General features: G+C 48.1%; 6 protein-coding genes across 6 annotated transcripts; 4 read left to right on the top strand and 2 right to left on the bottom strand.

Moving 5' to 3' along the window:
* Nucleotides 1-1,275: 1,275 nt before the first annotated feature.
* PGRI_020740 (putative telomere silencing protein Zds1) lies at nucleotides 1,276-3,845 on the top strand (the record flags this gene model as incomplete). The annotated part of the gene is made up of 2 exons (XM_040789787.1): nucleotides 1,276-3,564; nucleotides 3,621-3,845. The coding sequence occupies 2 exons, from the start codon at nucleotides 1,276-1,278 to the stop codon at nucleotides 3,843-3,845; spliced, it is 2,514 nt and encodes an 837-aa protein (XP_040646740.1).
* Nucleotides 3,846-4,689: 844 nt separating this feature from the next.
* On the bottom strand, nucleotides 4,690-5,130 carry PGRI_020730 (YciI family protein; the record flags this gene model as incomplete). The annotated part of the gene is made up of 3 exons (XM_040789786.1): nucleotides 4,690-4,722; nucleotides 4,773-4,992; nucleotides 5,051-5,130. The coding sequence occupies 3 exons, from the start codon at nucleotides 5,128-5,130 to the stop codon at nucleotides 4,690-4,692; spliced, it is 333 nt and encodes a 110-aa protein (XP_040646739.1).
* Nucleotides 5,131-6,611: 1,481 nt separating this feature from the next.
* PGRI_020720 (uncharacterized protein) lies at nucleotides 6,612-8,368 on the top strand (the record flags this gene model as incomplete). The annotated part of the gene is made up of 2 exons (XM_040789785.1): nucleotides 6,612-6,641; nucleotides 6,749-8,368. 2 exons carry the CDS (start codon nucleotides 6,612-6,614, stop codon nucleotides 8,366-8,368), a joined length of 1,650 nt encoding a protein of 549 aa, XP_040646738.1.
* Nucleotides 8,369-9,007: 639 nt separating this feature from the next.
* On the top strand, nucleotides 9,008-9,504 carry PGRI_020710 (peptide-methionine (R)-S-oxide reductase; the record flags this gene model as incomplete). The annotated part of the gene is made up of 2 exons (XM_040789784.1): nucleotides 9,008-9,062; nucleotides 9,125-9,504. The coding sequence occupies 2 exons, from the start codon at nucleotides 9,008-9,010 to the stop codon at nucleotides 9,502-9,504; spliced, it is 435 nt and encodes a 144-aa protein (XP_040646737.1).
* Nucleotides 9,505-9,857: 353 nt separating this feature from the next.
* PGRI_020700 (uncharacterized protein) lies at nucleotides 9,858-11,820 on the top strand (the record flags this gene model as incomplete). The annotated part of the gene is made up of 5 exons (XM_040789783.1): nucleotides 9,858-9,966; nucleotides 10,061-10,229; nucleotides 10,283-10,327; nucleotides 10,384-10,486; nucleotides 10,540-11,820. The coding sequence occupies 5 exons, from the start codon at nucleotides 9,858-9,860 to the stop codon at nucleotides 11,818-11,820; spliced, it is 1,707 nt and encodes a 568-aa protein (XP_040646736.1).
* Nucleotides 11,821-13,134: 1,314 nt separating this feature from the next.
* On the bottom strand, nucleotides 13,135-14,321 carry PGRI_020690 (putative integral membrane protein; the record flags this gene model as incomplete). The annotated part of the gene is made up of 4 exons (XM_040789782.1): nucleotides 13,135-13,565; nucleotides 13,622-13,689; nucleotides 13,741-14,114; nucleotides 14,181-14,321. 4 exons carry the CDS (start codon nucleotides 14,319-14,321, stop codon nucleotides 13,135-13,137), a joined length of 1,014 nt encoding a protein of 337 aa, XP_040646735.1.
* Nucleotides 14,322-15,120: the final 799 nt, after the last annotated feature.

Below are 15,120 nucleotides of genomic sequence, written 5' to 3'. Positions count from 1 at the left end.
TTGATGACATCCTATGCCCTCGGCCCTAGAGGTCTTTCTCGGTTTGAAATTTGCGTTCTGATCTAGCATTTTTCGTGTTATTTATCAATTGTACAAACCTTGGAATACTTGCGTGGTGATATACGCAGCATATCCAGCTATTGTCGGTCCCCGAGGTTGAAGAAAGTTACACGACTTTCTATCGAATCTCAGGTCTGACCCCATCTAGTTCATCTGTGGGCTTAAATTATAGACAAAGGGTTACCTGGCGGCTTTCCGATGGCAAATTCGAAGTGTGATAACCTCGTCAATCCAGCCCTTGAAAGATGTGATGAGTAGGCAATTCAGCCTTTGAGGTACATTGTGGTGTCACGGATCGAAGAAATATATAGTCAGCTCTGAAAGATAGGTAGTACTTAATTCTTTGAAGTCCGGTGTTAGAATCCGAACCAAAAGGTATCACTGAATTCAAGTGAGATTCAAGTTGGGAGGGAAGAAAGAAATAGAACGTGGAGGATGTAGATCAATCGATCGTCCACCATTTTCCCCCCCGTTTAAGTGGAGACAATAAGTTTCTCAATGAAATAAGATCTCAAAAGGACCTAAACAACCTAAAAGACCTTAGTTCAATTATATATATATAAAAAAAAAAGTAAACTAGATAGAAACTCTTAATATAGAAAGAATTGTATTTGGAGTGTAAGATGTCAGGTGCGGAGGTCACTATGTACTCTCTCCGCCCGCTAAACTCCCTCCTCCATTCCTCCATCCTTCTCTTTCCTTTCTTCTCTCAAAAACTTATCGACTCATGACGCTCATTTGGACTCGGTAGTATCCGAATGCATACGCTGCCCTTTGTCTCCATTCGTCTTTCCCCGCTTCGATGACCCGTTCCTCCTTGCTATCCAACGTGGACACTGCCCCCTCCTCCTAAGCTTCTGCCCTTCGGGCTCCGTCTTTTGACGTCTTCTGGTCCCTGTACAACTGGTTTCCCATGCAGGTGTGTGGATCTCCTGGTCCTTTTTTTTGGTCCATGTGGGTGTGACTTTTTTGTCAGCCCCTCAACCTCGAACCCCTCAGGCACACCCACATTCCTACCGAATTGGACCCCTTCCCGTGGACCTTGAAAACAGGATCTTGGCTTGAAACTGGCGCATTTGATTCTAATGATTTTTTGTACTCGATCAGGCTTCCACGACTGCCCACGAGGCTGGCGGGCATGCGACGCGGAGAGGTCATGCCGCCCATCTATCAATCAGCGATCCAAGCCACCATGTGACGGAAGCTATCGGACACATGTATGACGACGACGACTACGATCGTAATGATCCGAGACGCCTGAGTTATATAACGACCCCCCTCGGCGAGTCAATAACAACCATCCCGCGGGCCGCCGCAGGCTCCGAGTCACCTCTTTCCCCGTCCTCGCCACTTCACCAATCCTCGTCAGATGGGCACACGATACGGACAAATGGAAATCAACGACCGCCACTTGTTGCAAACCGGTCTTTTGATCGAGAAAGTGATCCCGGGAATTCCGGTGGTACTCGTCCCTCAGACACCGCAACCTCGTCTTTCCCTCTCAACGATATCGACTATGAATCGAACCCCGCAGCCGTCGTGCAGGAAATGCACAATCTCGCTGCGATTCGGCGCATGTCAATGGATGTAGCCGCCGCCGGTGACCCTGATCTCCCAGGCTTCGCATCACCCCCCTCGCCCTCGGCCGACGAAGATGACGCCTCCCGGTTATTCTGGGTTCCTGCGCGACTGCATCCTGAACTCGCCCCGAAAGAATTCAAGTCATTTCTCGATAGCAAGGCAGATCATATCAAACGCAGATCCGGCGAGTATTCGACTTTAGGGTCTGAACGCCAAGGATCAGGAGGTGGTCTTCATCGCAAGCGCTCTATGTTATCGAGACAAATCGACAATTCTTCAGGTTACACAGATGGTGCAGATCGGTTGGAACATCAACGCTCTCAGTCAAGTAAACGAGGTGACATGTTGAGTCCCAACCTGCAACAGTTGGGAAGCTTGGTGGATGATTCGAAACCGATAGACAAAGAAGCACTCGTGCGCGGAATGCAGAATGCCAGTATTGCAGGAAATGACGACAGACCGATCCTTCCCCCCACACTTCCGGGAAACAGCTTACGCCGATCAACCCGGACACAATATATAAAAGCAGGGAGTGTGAAAAAGGGTGAAAAGTTGCCATACTCTAAACGAGTTGGACGGGGAGCATCTGAATCTGCAGGGAGTGATGCAGGACCTCCTGTGGTTCTACCGCCTCAAGAACCCACGATTCTGGGGCTCACCCGTGTCTCGACTGATCCTACTCCCAAAACGACTCGTGCGGCTCGAGCCCCTTCTGCCTCATCACATAGCTCAGCTTATGCCCCAAGCTCAACCGCGAGTTCGACATTCGATTCAATTCCAGACCAGCCTGAGACCGAGCACGAAGGGTTGCCCACTGGTGTGCAAACGGATGCTACTTTGGATCGATCCGAGTCGGGAGATGGGGCCAATACACGGAAATGGCATTCTCGTATCAGCTCGAATGGCCGATCCACCATGAACATAACCCCAGGCGACCAAAAGATCCCTGCAATAATTGAAACACCTCCCAACACTGAGTCCAACCGCATACCAAGTCCCCCTTCACAAAGTATGCGGTCATCGGATCATGCTGCGGCATCTACACCGTCGTCGAAACCCACGCCTTCCCATGACCCGGCACCAAAACGACCTAAGAATCCTCGCCAACCTCCTCACGAGCCCGCATCTTCACTTAATGACTTTGCTAATAACCCCCAGATGATACCTGGCAGCAGCACCCGCACTGACAGTCTTTCTTTCATCCCTACCATCTCAGAAGAACGCAAACCCGAAGACCGGAAATCTGAGAGCAAGAAATCAAAAGACAAGAAGGACTCTGATGGTAGCCGCAAGTCCAGTTGGCACTGGTTACTGGGCAGCGAAGAAAAAGACAAGAAGAAGGACAAGGACAGCGATTCAAAAAAGACCAAATCTAAGGTTGTTGATAAAACCCACGACAACACACGTCTAGATGTTCTACAGTCATCTATCGAGAGCACTCCACGTGGACGCGAAAGTCTTGTTTTGGACCGCCTCGATCCGAAGCTTGAGGAAGAACGACGCAAAGACAGTGCGAGGAGAGCATCGGGTGACTCGAAAAAAGAGAAAGACGGCATTTTCTCTTCTATTTTTGGCGGTGGACGGAAGAAGCACAGCAATGAAGGCCACCACCGAAAACATTCGTCACGAAACCTTTCTCCCGAACCACCAATTCGAGTACTTCGTGCCGACGTCGATTATCCATGGTCTCGCTTCTCGATTTTGGAGGAGCGAGCTATTTACCGGATGGCGCATATCAAGCTCGCGAATCCCCGGCGAGCTCTGTACTCTCAAGTATTACTGAGCAACTTCATGTACTCATACCTGGCCAAGGTACAAAAGATGCACCCACAGATGCCAGTGGTTTCATCTGGGTCATCCCAGAGATCGTCAAAATCACGAGATCAGCCAGATGAGTATCTGCAATATCAGCGATACCAAGAGGTAAGCGAATGGCTCTCGGCTTACGAATGAGCCAGATTACTAACAGCCTCGCACAGTCTCAGGAGCAGCAACAACAAAACTACGGAGAAAGTGCCTACGATGACTCTTCCATGTACGACTATGATGACGATCCGCATGATCGCTATGGTAGCCACGCGAGGGGCGACAAGCAGGCCTATGAAAATGGCCAAGCTTACGGCCCGGGCCACTACCAACCCGGACACTCGTCCTTTGGCGACGACGTCCAACTCGATGACGACGATGACGATGATATGTGGTGAATCCGGGGCTGGAATCCTCACTCGTTTCGTTTCTTCTCTTCCCACACTTCTGCTTTCTCGTTTTTAGTAGCGCACGGAAATACCCATGCTTTTTGTCAGTTCAGGATCTTCCTAGAACATGTACATTCAAGCCGCGTTCTCCCATCTTCATGCATTACCCACATCCTTTCAAATGTTTCTTCATAATTCCCCGTGTACCAATTCCCAGGGCTCGTATTTTTACGCACTCATTGGCATCTAGCAGGGAAGGTGAAATGCGGCTTTTGTTAGGGGTTTGCCCTCTTTGATTACTGCATCTTTTTTTCCTGGTTTGGTATCATGATCACCTGGCATTAAAGAGCGCAGTATATTCGGCCTAACGTGGGGGCCTAGTGTCTTGTTTCGGCACAAGCTTTGATTTATCTCTTCGCATAGCGTCTGGGGTTTTCCTTTTTCCCTTCCCTCCTAGGTACACAATCATCCTATACCTTGTCTGTATCTCATTATCTTTTTCCAGACGCTTTAACATTCCTACACGAATGAATCATGGCCTCGTTGATGTGTTTGTCAATTACTCATCTTGTTGAACTTCGAAGGTTCCAAACATAACATTAGTCCATATCTCATACTCTCGGGGTTACTTTGATGCTTAGATTTGTATTCATAAGAGTAGTAGGTGACTTGTAACCTCCGTCTTTGACAAAATAGGACTTCAATAATCAGAGCCACTTGGTTCAAATCATTACGAACGTTATATTGAAGATTGCAAAGCTCAATTCCTACAGAACCCCTTTCTCATATCCAGCCAGAGGTATCCAGCCAGGGGTTGCATAAACTCTATATATAATTCAACCACCTATATCCATCATGGAAGCGGCTCTCGAACAGCTGCAACATACTAATTTATTAGCACACCCATGCAGATTCAGGAATCAGGATTCCACCTACAGGGATAATTTGTGCTTTACTCAAGTCCCACACGCCACTAGTAGCATAAACGTCTTTCTCGAGAATGGCGCGGACTTCTTCGGCATTATTGGCAGAGTACACGATCACACTACCCTTAAACAGAGCATCTTTGCCCTCTTCGGGGTGTTTTTCAAAGATGGCACCTCCATCAACAAGCTTTCCGGCTGCTATTAAGGGTTTGATTCCGTCGTAGTGGATTCTAGCCAATATTGTTAGTTGTGCTCGGATCAACTTGTATGTCTAGAGCTATGATGTACCTTTTAACTTGTTTTCTAATGGCCAGCACATTCGGATTGTCGGGAAGGATGCAAAGGAATTCTTTTCTTGTGGTTGCCATGTGTTTTACCCCGGTAGTTGAGAATCTTCGCGCTGGCTGGGAAAAACAAGCTAAAAATGCAGTTCGATTCGTTCGAAGACAGGATGAAAACATTATACGGAGGCTTTTGATAATTGAATAAAGACAAATCTGTTTGAACGGGCTATCTAGATTAGTATATTTGTTGAAAGATATAGATACGTCAGTAGGCAGTTAAAGTCGGGTGGGCGTGCCGATGTAAATTGCTCGGGCCAGATCCCGATGTTCGCTATGGGTTTGCGATAATAGTAAACCTTGTGGAACTTGATAAGATCAAAAATCGATACATTTAGGGTTGGCCGTTTGTTTATTACTGTGTGGTAAGAATGTTATATCGCTATTATATATTTTGATCCTTCCAGTACACTTGGATGACTGGTCTAAACGCATCTTTCTGCATATTCCTCATCATTCTTCAATTAAAGTGTAAAGTATATAAATTTGTCCTACCGAGAAGTTCTACTAATGTTTCTTGACTGCCAAGCTGCAATCAAGTCATCTACTCTGGAATAATACGTTGAACAAAAAAATGGGATTCGCATTTGGTTATGTCCCCAGTTGTCTGATGATATGCTTAAGATAAATTAACTGTAACAAGAATAATGGGCTGCATAAGCGGCCTCGTGATATATTTTCAGTGGTCTTTTTAGATATCATTCTGGCTAGATGTCAGTTTTGTAGTCGACGGCCAAAACAAGGCGGAAAAAGCCCTAATTTGTGGAATTGACTATTCCAGGTATAACATTTGATTCTCCATTGTACAGTGTTTTCAATAAGTTGTCTATATACCTAGAGCCCCAATATAGCTACATGGGGGAAACAGAGTTGAACCTATAGTTGCAGGAATGAACAAACGGGCTGTATCGATCAAGACATTCCAAAATCAATGTATTATATGCTCTGGACACAATGTGTAACTTATCTATACATAGTTAGAAGTCTCAGCGTGCCTAGATACTGCGTAGCTTACACGAGGCAGATATAGGGAGCTCATGTAGGTGTAGTAGATTCTGGCTGATTGGACAGAACAAAGAAATACATAGTACGACCATATATATATTCTTATCAGTAGCCTCTAGGAACTCCTCTAGGAACTCTATTTAAGTCCTAATATCGGGTCCGTTCAATGTTTTATGTTGAGGTTTGATCGTATCATTTCAAACGGTCCATAACATGGCATCTAGCACGTGATCTGTGTATGCGTGCAACTTCCTACCTAGGATACCCCACCCACGTGATATACACACGTGATCTATTGTTTGGCTCTGTGATTGGTTCCCCCATCATTACCCGCATCGATCTCTATATCTTATCGCAGGTATCAAGATCATCACGAGAAAAAGCCACTTTTCCCCTTTGTTACCCCCACCAACATTCCTTACAATTGTCCATCATCACAATCCTTAACAGGGAATGAAACAAGTACCTTTATCATCACTGCAACTAAATCCATCATCACAGCCATGGGGGACTGCAGCGATGAGCTCCTCAAGGTATATCGTATCCCACTGGTCCACACACAATTCACGCATGTCTTGTTGATGTACCACTTGCTTGTCATGATCTCTGGTCTAATCTTTGATGTTTGATCTTTGTTTAGGAGCTTGAAAATACCTACTGCCCACCAATTGACCCCGCGTTGTTTGCTGCAATCGTATCAGACTTTGATTTAGCGATCCCCACTCAGGTCGAACAGTTACGTGAAACCCTAGACGTGTTGAACGCATCTGCTGTTGAGCAAGAGAACTTGCCATTTGACCCGACAGGCACAACCAACCTCCGCAATTCTGACGTCTCGGGATCTGTGATCGAATCGTCTGACGATGCACCCTCCGATTTTACAAGCTGGCCATCGCTTGATAATCAAGAACACGATAATGACAACCCCAACTCTGCCAATCATGAGGTGCAAAAGCTCAAAGGCTCTAAGCTTGCATACACCTTTCTGGGTATGACAACTGCCGAGAAGGCACAGAATTTGATTAGCATGTTCCCGAGTATTACTCGCCTGGAAGCTGAACGCATTCTTGAAGACTGCCATGATAACCTTAGCCGCTCGATGGATGTATTGCTCAATCTTGCTTTTATTGAAGAAACACAAATTGCTAGAGAAATTCCTCAACAAACCCCCAAAGAGACTGGTCAAGATGGTGCATCCTCCATTCCCAAGTCAATCGATGGCTTCCAGGCCAATGAGGACCTGAACGGCGGGGGCAAGAAATCTCGAAAGAAGAAAAAGCAGCAGAAACAACGTCGAGCCGAGTTGGCCTCCCAGGCCATGAACAACACCGCTACCAATAAATGGGAGACAGGAAAGAAGGATATCGACTTCATTTCCTCGCGAACGTGTGCTCTGCAGAGAGAGAAAATTGCGTCAACTTATCATGAAAATTCAATGTCACTCTGTGCAACAATCCGAGCCTTGGCACAGGCCCATGCACCAAAGGATATTCATGAGATTGATGACGATCCTGTACTCGTCACGCAAGTGGGGGAGCTCAGCCAAAAGTACCCCGGCGTCCAACCTACAACTCTGATTGGTTTGATTCGAATTACAAACAATCAAATTTCAGCTGCGGATGAACTGGCCGACACCTTGTCCCGTCGACCTGAACTTACCTCTGTCTCAAACATCATCAGCTTTGTCTCGTCCCCGGTCACCCTCGACGAAGAAGAGGAGAATGTGGCTCCAGCCCACCACGGAGAAAGTGCTTCGGACTTTATGGATTTCCACGAAGCTGCTTCCGCCGCCAACTCTCACTTCGCGGCCCGATCACTTGCCCTCGCCCAGGCATCCCAGTCCGCCCGCCGTGCTCGCTCAAATCCCCTCTACGGAGGCGCCTCTGCCTATTACCGGGACGTCGGAAACGAACAGCGTCAACTTGCCATGCGCCATCTAGCGGTAGCTTCTGACCGACTGGTGGATCGCCAGTCCTCGCATGCTGATCTCGATCTGCATGGTGTGACCGTTGACAATGCGGTCAGAATCACCCGTGAGAGGGTGCAGGCGTGGTGGGACGGGCTGGGAGACCAAAAGTACGTCCGTGGCGGAGGCCGGAGTTCCCACGGCGGGTTCAATATTGTGTGCGGTCTTGGTCACCACTCCCTTGACCGTAAATCACATATTGGACCCGCCGTGTGGAATATGCTGCAGAAGGAGGGTTGGCGTGTGGAGCTCAACCGGGGCTCCATGCTGGTGACCGGAGTGAACCGGCGCTGAGATTTGTTTGAGCTTTTCTTTTCTTTATGCTCTTCCGTTTTCGTTTTTCTTAATCTTTTTTTCCCTATATTCTTCAATATGTTGGATTTTGTTGAGATACCCCTGCACTGCTGGAGTTTTCCCAGGTGGGACCTGGGGCTGATTTGGAATCAAACCTTTTTTTTTCAAAAATAAAGTGTAGGACACGGAACATATAAATCTATGCTATAGATCCTGGACGGCAGCGATGTCAGTCTAGGCCTTAAAGAGTCCCCGACACCCGGGAGTTTCTCCCCGCATGATGACGTAAAGCCCCTGTGGTCAGGCGCCCATATGGGATTAGCTTCACCCCACTTTCATCTCTCTTCAGCTCCCAGTGACTGCTTATTTTCTCCTCAATTCCCTATCAAGATTATTTCTAGGTCCTATCGATTCTTCCATATGCGATCCCAATTATCTCGCAATCTTATTTCACCTCTCAGACACCAGACCACCCCTATCCGACTTGCGCCGACATTTTCCTCCTCGCGATTTTTGTCCTCGACGCGCAAACTTCCCCATTCGAAGACAAGCACTAGGGTTCTTAGAGCTGCATCAACCATTCCATTTTTCGGTGCCTTCTTTAGCTCCAACCGTAATTCCGAGAAAACAACCGACACCATGCCGCCCCCCGACCAGAGAAGCGAAGACCAGTGGAGAGCTGTTTTGAACCCAGGTTTGTACATCATGGAAGGTTTAAAGTCCTAGACAATATATGGCTTACAAGAACGACTGCAGAACAGTTCCGCATTCTCCGTGAAAAGGGTACCGAGCGCCCCGGCACCGGTGAATACGATTCTCACTACCCCTCGAAAGGCGTCTACAATTGCGCTGGTTGCGATGCGCCACTTTACACTGCCGAGCACAAGTTCAAATCTGGCTGCGGCTGGCCAGCATACTTTGATTCCATCCCTGGCGCTGTGACTAGACATGTTGATAACACATTTGGCATGAAGCGGACAGAGATCGTATGCACCAACTGTGGGGGTCACCTCGGCCATGTATTCGAGGGTGAGGGGTATGATAATCCCACGGATGAGCGTCATTGTGTGAACAGTGTCAGTCTGCGTTTCACAGAAGATACTAGTGCTGTTAAGAATCCTCAGCCGAAAGCCTGAGGGGCTTGAATGAGATATATTCGATCATTTTGTTTTGCGGGGACCAAGGCTGCAGAAAGGCCGACATGCATGATACGGAGAGAGGCGTCGTTTTTGGACCAACCAGATTTTGTAGATTATAACTTTAAAAGAAGTTATTCTATCAAAGTAAATATACAAAGTAGTTAATATTTGCAAAGATATGTTATTGGGTAGTGACCTGTTACTTTACTTCAAACTGCGTGACTGGCATTTTCCCCCATCCGTATACACACCGCAGCCTTAGGCCGCACGGTGCCGACCGCCACCTAAGAATAATTAGGTTGCTCTCATTGTTTCTTTATCCTTTCACCCATCCATTAGGTGCTGCTATAATGTCTCGACGTCCTACTCCAGGCCAAGCGGCCCAGAACTCGCAGACTATCAAGGCTTTGCTGAAACTCGAGCCCAACAAGATATGTGCCGACTGTAAACGGAACAAGCGTGAGTGGTCCCCGATCCCCTCCTTGAGTTGCGCCCACGCTGGCTTCATCTCCATCTTTCTTGGCACTTATATACTGAATTGTTTTATGAATAGATCCGCGATGGGCTTCCTGGAACTTGGGTGTCTTTGTTTGCATTCGGTGCTCGGGCATTCACAGGGGTATGGGTACGCATATCAGCCGAGTTAAGTCCGTGGATCTCGATGCGTGGACCGATGAACAGCTTCAGAGTGTTGTGAGATGGGGCAATGGAAGAGCAAATAAGTTCGTTGCAATCAATTGACCGGCCACGTTGGGCATGGGCTAATAGAATGCAGATACTGGGAAGCGAAACTGGCACCCGGCCATGTTCCCTCCGATGCGTAAGTGCATTCCAATGGCACTTGTTCGGTGATGGTTTCTAACTAGTTGTGAACAGGAAAATCGAGAACTTCATTCGGACGAAGTACGAGAGCAAGCGATGGGTAATGGACGGTGAGATGCCGGATCCCTCGACCCTGGATGACGGCGATGACGACGTGGTGAGTGATCGCATGATAGACCGGTCAGTTAGCATCAGTAACTGAACGATCAGCCTCTTGCGGTCGTACAGGAGAAAGCAAAGATCGAACGTTCCGCTTCGCAACGTGTACCCGCTCCCAGCCAGCCTCCGGCGCACCGTCAGCAAGCCTCGATTGATTTGTTTGGCGATGATATATCTCCTCCGCCTCGCCCTAGCACAACCGGACCTACTCCGCGTGCGCCACCTAGACAAGCACAGCCTGCACCAGTCAAGACTCACAAGCCCAATGATTCATTGCTGGGTCTCGACTTCTTCGGTAGCACCCAACCTTCTACTGGTAGTCGCCCGTCTAGCACAGCATCCACACCAGCACCACCAGCCGGAATGTCGCGACCGGACCTCAAACAGTCGATCTTGTCATTGTATTCGAAGCCGCAGCCGCAGCCGACACAACCCGCACAGCACCAGCGGGGCAACTCCTTCGGCGCCATGGCCTCGCCTCCTGCCCCGTCCCCTTCGTCTCATATGGGTGGTCTGACAGATGCCTTCAGTGGACTGAGCTTCCCGAGTACTACTTCCCCTCCACCCGCCAAACCGGTGGAGAAGCCATCGGCATTCTCCAATCTTTCATCTTTCGGCGGCGCCAAGTCAACTCCTGCTGCCCCGAAGGTCACATCGCCATCGGGATCTGCGGGCGGCGACTTTTTTGATAGCTTCGCCTCCCCGACCATGTCTGCCCCGAAGCCCCAGCCCCAGTCCCGAACAACTTCTGTCTCCTCTAATGGGCAAGATTTCGGATTCGGCGGGTTTTCTTCCCCGACTGTTAAGCCTAACCCTCCATCATCGTCCCTGTCAAATGACCTATTCGGGTTTTCTTCTCCTCCTGCGTCTGCCCCCACAGTCTCGCCCCCAAAGTCTACCGCAACCTCTCCTCAGCAGGAAATGAAATCTGCGTTTAATATTTCTGCTCCTCCGATACAGCCTCCTGCTGCCCCTAGGGCGCCATCGGCCAGTGCTGCGACCACAGCAGCAGCTAACATGATGTCTGGAAGCCTCGATCCATGGGGCGGAAACGCATGGAGCACACCTGATCCTGCTCCATCGGCTGCTCCTGCCGCACCCTCGCCTGCATCCATGATGAAGGTCCCTGACACTTTGACCCCGAACGATGTGGGCCACGGCTGGGGTGCGCCTAGTGCTGCTTCCAAGCCAGCACCCACTGTTGCAGCGGACGAGGATTTCGGTGGCTGGGCCAGCGCTGCCCCAGTCTCCAACACTACCTCCACGAACACGAACAACAAGTCCGGTGGATTTGCCGGATCTGACGACCTCTTCTCCAATGTTTGGGAGTAGAGTAAATCTTCTTTGCAGCAGATGCACGATTCACCACGATCTTGAGTCTGTAGGATTTGCATGATGACATCTGCGTGTTTGCAAGCATAATTTCGCATTGCACATTGCATATACCAGTGTTCATCTTCCAGATCCTTGCCTAGAATTCTTTTCGATTTTTTCCTTTTGCATATTCCTTGTCATGAGCCCTTAGTCTCTGAAATGTGGGCGGCTTCCGAATGTACAATGGGCGGGTCTCATGCATACTGAATGATTAGCTCGTTTTGTTCGCTTCGACATCTGTACACTTGTCTTTACAATGCATTCATAATACCCTAGAGCTCGTGTTTGAAGAATTTGTACGTAGCACTGAATGATTTTGAAGTTACGTAGTTTGCATTTGGTTTAGCGGCCTAATACGCCGTCACGTAACATCTCTTTAAAATGATACTAACTATAAGGTCGTGTCCAACTCTTTGCCCACTTCACCTCGACATCCTCAGACCTGGAAATTCTACGGAGGGAAAGAGGCTACTGCATGCTTATCAGATATAGGGTTTCTTCTATGTCAACTGGACTAGCGACGCGGACTATGCAACCAGTGGGAAGACATGTTCCGAATATAGAGGATCATCTTTTACCCTTACTAGTATGCAGTGATAAATGAGAAAAGTAAAAAGTCACCACCTGGATTGACCGGCGATCAAACGGCACATTGGGTCCAGGCGATACGGAAGGACAACACCAAAGATAGGGTTAAGGGGATAAGAAATACACCCCAAACTATTAACCCGCTAGACTATGGTGTCCACCTACCTTACTAGAGCAGGGCAAGTGACGATCTATAACACCCATAACTATGAGGTCTTGGTTTTTATATTGCATCACGCTATCCACCTTTCATGCATAGCAGACTCAATCATCATGTAACTCTCTCTAGCTTGGCCTAAGCGGCTCCTCCAGCTTTGAATCTTACCATGTGGACCCAAAGTCGTACTTTTACCCTTGGCATTCTCCGCTACCTAGGTATATCATGACGATGACGTGCCTCCACAAGCGCGGGCCATAATAAGCGCATTACCGTGGACCATCTCACCTACCGCTCGCCCAATAATGGCGACTCTAGCCCCCAACGTGTCAAGTAGGGGCTCAAAGATCTTCTGGAACCTGGGAATCACCCACAGCAAGTTCCACTGCTCGTATGTTGTATATCTTCTTAAAGCGGACAAAGTCAGTCTCTACATAAAGCCATAGAAATACAAGAGCAAAGGTAAAACCACCAAAAGAAAAGTGAAATTTATATACAAAGAACTCATTAATCCAAATCATTATAGATCAAAAGCTATGCTTCTTGACCAATTCCTTCGTACTGCCCATATCATCGTTAACAGCAATCCTCGAATGCGAGGTTCTTTCCTGCGTAACATTGGTCGTAACCTTAATGCCCGCAAAGGCTTCTTTCGTCGGTTCCTTGGTATAGCTATTGAACGAACCAGACGGCGACAGATCTTCTAAATCGTGATCGTAGCCCGAGTGATCACGTCCGCCGACGACAGAAGCTAGAACTTGCGTGTTTCCATCGCCTGTGAGGACACTGCGTCCGTTTCGGGAAGGTCGTGTCGTCTTGCTGCGGTAGCCGTTGCTTCGGGTTGAGAAAATATGTGGCAGGAGTTTGGAAAGGAAGGCGCGTGTGCCTGGGAGACAGGCGCAGATAATTGCTACGTTGCACTCGACGGCGGACCAGGTTGCTGCACCGACATTGTCATCTGTGGTTTGTTAGATATGGGATGGTAGGAGGTCGTTGGTAGATGGTAGTACTTACAGGTTGGGTCTGTTGAATTGGAGATAATGAGGAGTGATTTGAGGCGGAGGATACTTGTGATCAAGACACTGGGATAATAGTCAGCATTGTAGATTGTCGTGATCTAGGGCTAAACTTACAATCCACCTAGGGCGAAAACAGCCATGAGAGCGAACTTTTGCTTCCTGGGCAATTGTAGTGATCTCAGGACTGGCATTGGGTATATGAGGATGACGATATCGGTAATAATGTGAATAGCTGAGTTGGAGAACCACAAAGCTTTTTTATCGAAACAGAAGCCTGGGACGGTATCATCCCAGAATTTGGCGAGAGGGACACAGTTAGCCCAGGCGCTAATGATGGTCCATGTTCCGTAGACGCCTAGAACACCGATCATGAGCCAGCATGCTAGACGCATGCGTGGCGTGGAGAAGACTCGTTTGTATTGGAGAAGGATTGACATCTTTGTGCTGATGAGGCTTGTTTGGTATATGGGGACTGAAGCCCAGAAGTACTGTAAGAGAATCATGTTAATGGAGCTGCACTGTTTTTGGAGATATTCTATTGAGATGGAGCGTACAATCATCTGAGCTTTGAAGATTGGGGCGGGGATATCGGTATAGTGCTCGCCCATGCCGTGGAAGACTTCGCCTACCATCAGGCCGAAGAAAATCCATGAGAAGGCTAGAGAGACTAGGATGACATAGTCATCCGCTCCCATTTGTTTGACGAGAAAGGCTCGTGTGAATATACGGACGGCAGTAATGAATGTCGCTATAGTTGTAAATACTGCACTCACGGCGAGGGCCTGGTGGCCGCGGGCTGTTGATAGTGTAGTCATCGTATCATAGAGGCGTATATAAACGAAGGACAAGTTTGTGCACAGATTGCGATTGTGAACAGGGGAGTATCCAATGCGCTGAAAGAGAGATCGCAAAGTTCACCTGTTGACTTATAGTAGATAGGACCGCCACTTTCACAATGCTCGAGAGGAAGTCTCCCGGGATCACGATGTGGGGGAATGGCCCGCTTCTTAATACATATGTACGAAAGAGGGATCAAAGACTATCAATTATTGCGCACAATAAAAATAAAATACATAAATAGGCAAAAGCCGAGAGGAACACGAGATCCTCCCCACCGGAGTTGAAGATCACCAGCTGGGCATTCAGCCACCGAGCTAGAGCAATAGGAGAACTTTTAATTTTGAAGGGCTATTATATTCGCCTCATTCCCCTGGTCATGAAACACAGGAAACGCCAGCCCTAGACTCCTAACTCGTCTAATGATTAGTAGGAGCTGTGACCAGTAGTCTTGCTTTGTATATATTATTATACGACAGAGGCGCCAGGACTTGGACGGAAAAGGTACCGTGGTATATGTATAAAGTCCCATTTAGGCATAGTCCCCATATGGCATGAACTGTGTTTTCGGTATATCTCCATCTGATTGGTTTATATTTTGGCTTGATCCATGGTAATCTCGTGGTTAGATACCATGGACGGCCTATACATTCCCTA

This window comes from Penicillium griseofulvum (assembly GCF_001561935.1).
Source record: "Penicillium griseofulvum strain PG3 chromosome Unknown contig_80, whole genome shotgun sequence".
Taxonomy (NCBI): domain Eukaryota; kingdom Fungi; phylum Ascomycota; class Eurotiomycetes; order Eurotiales; family Aspergillaceae; genus Penicillium; species Penicillium griseofulvum.
The sequence above is the reverse complement of the archived record's forward strand: the minus strand, read 5'-3'. Positions and strand labels throughout refer to the sequence as shown.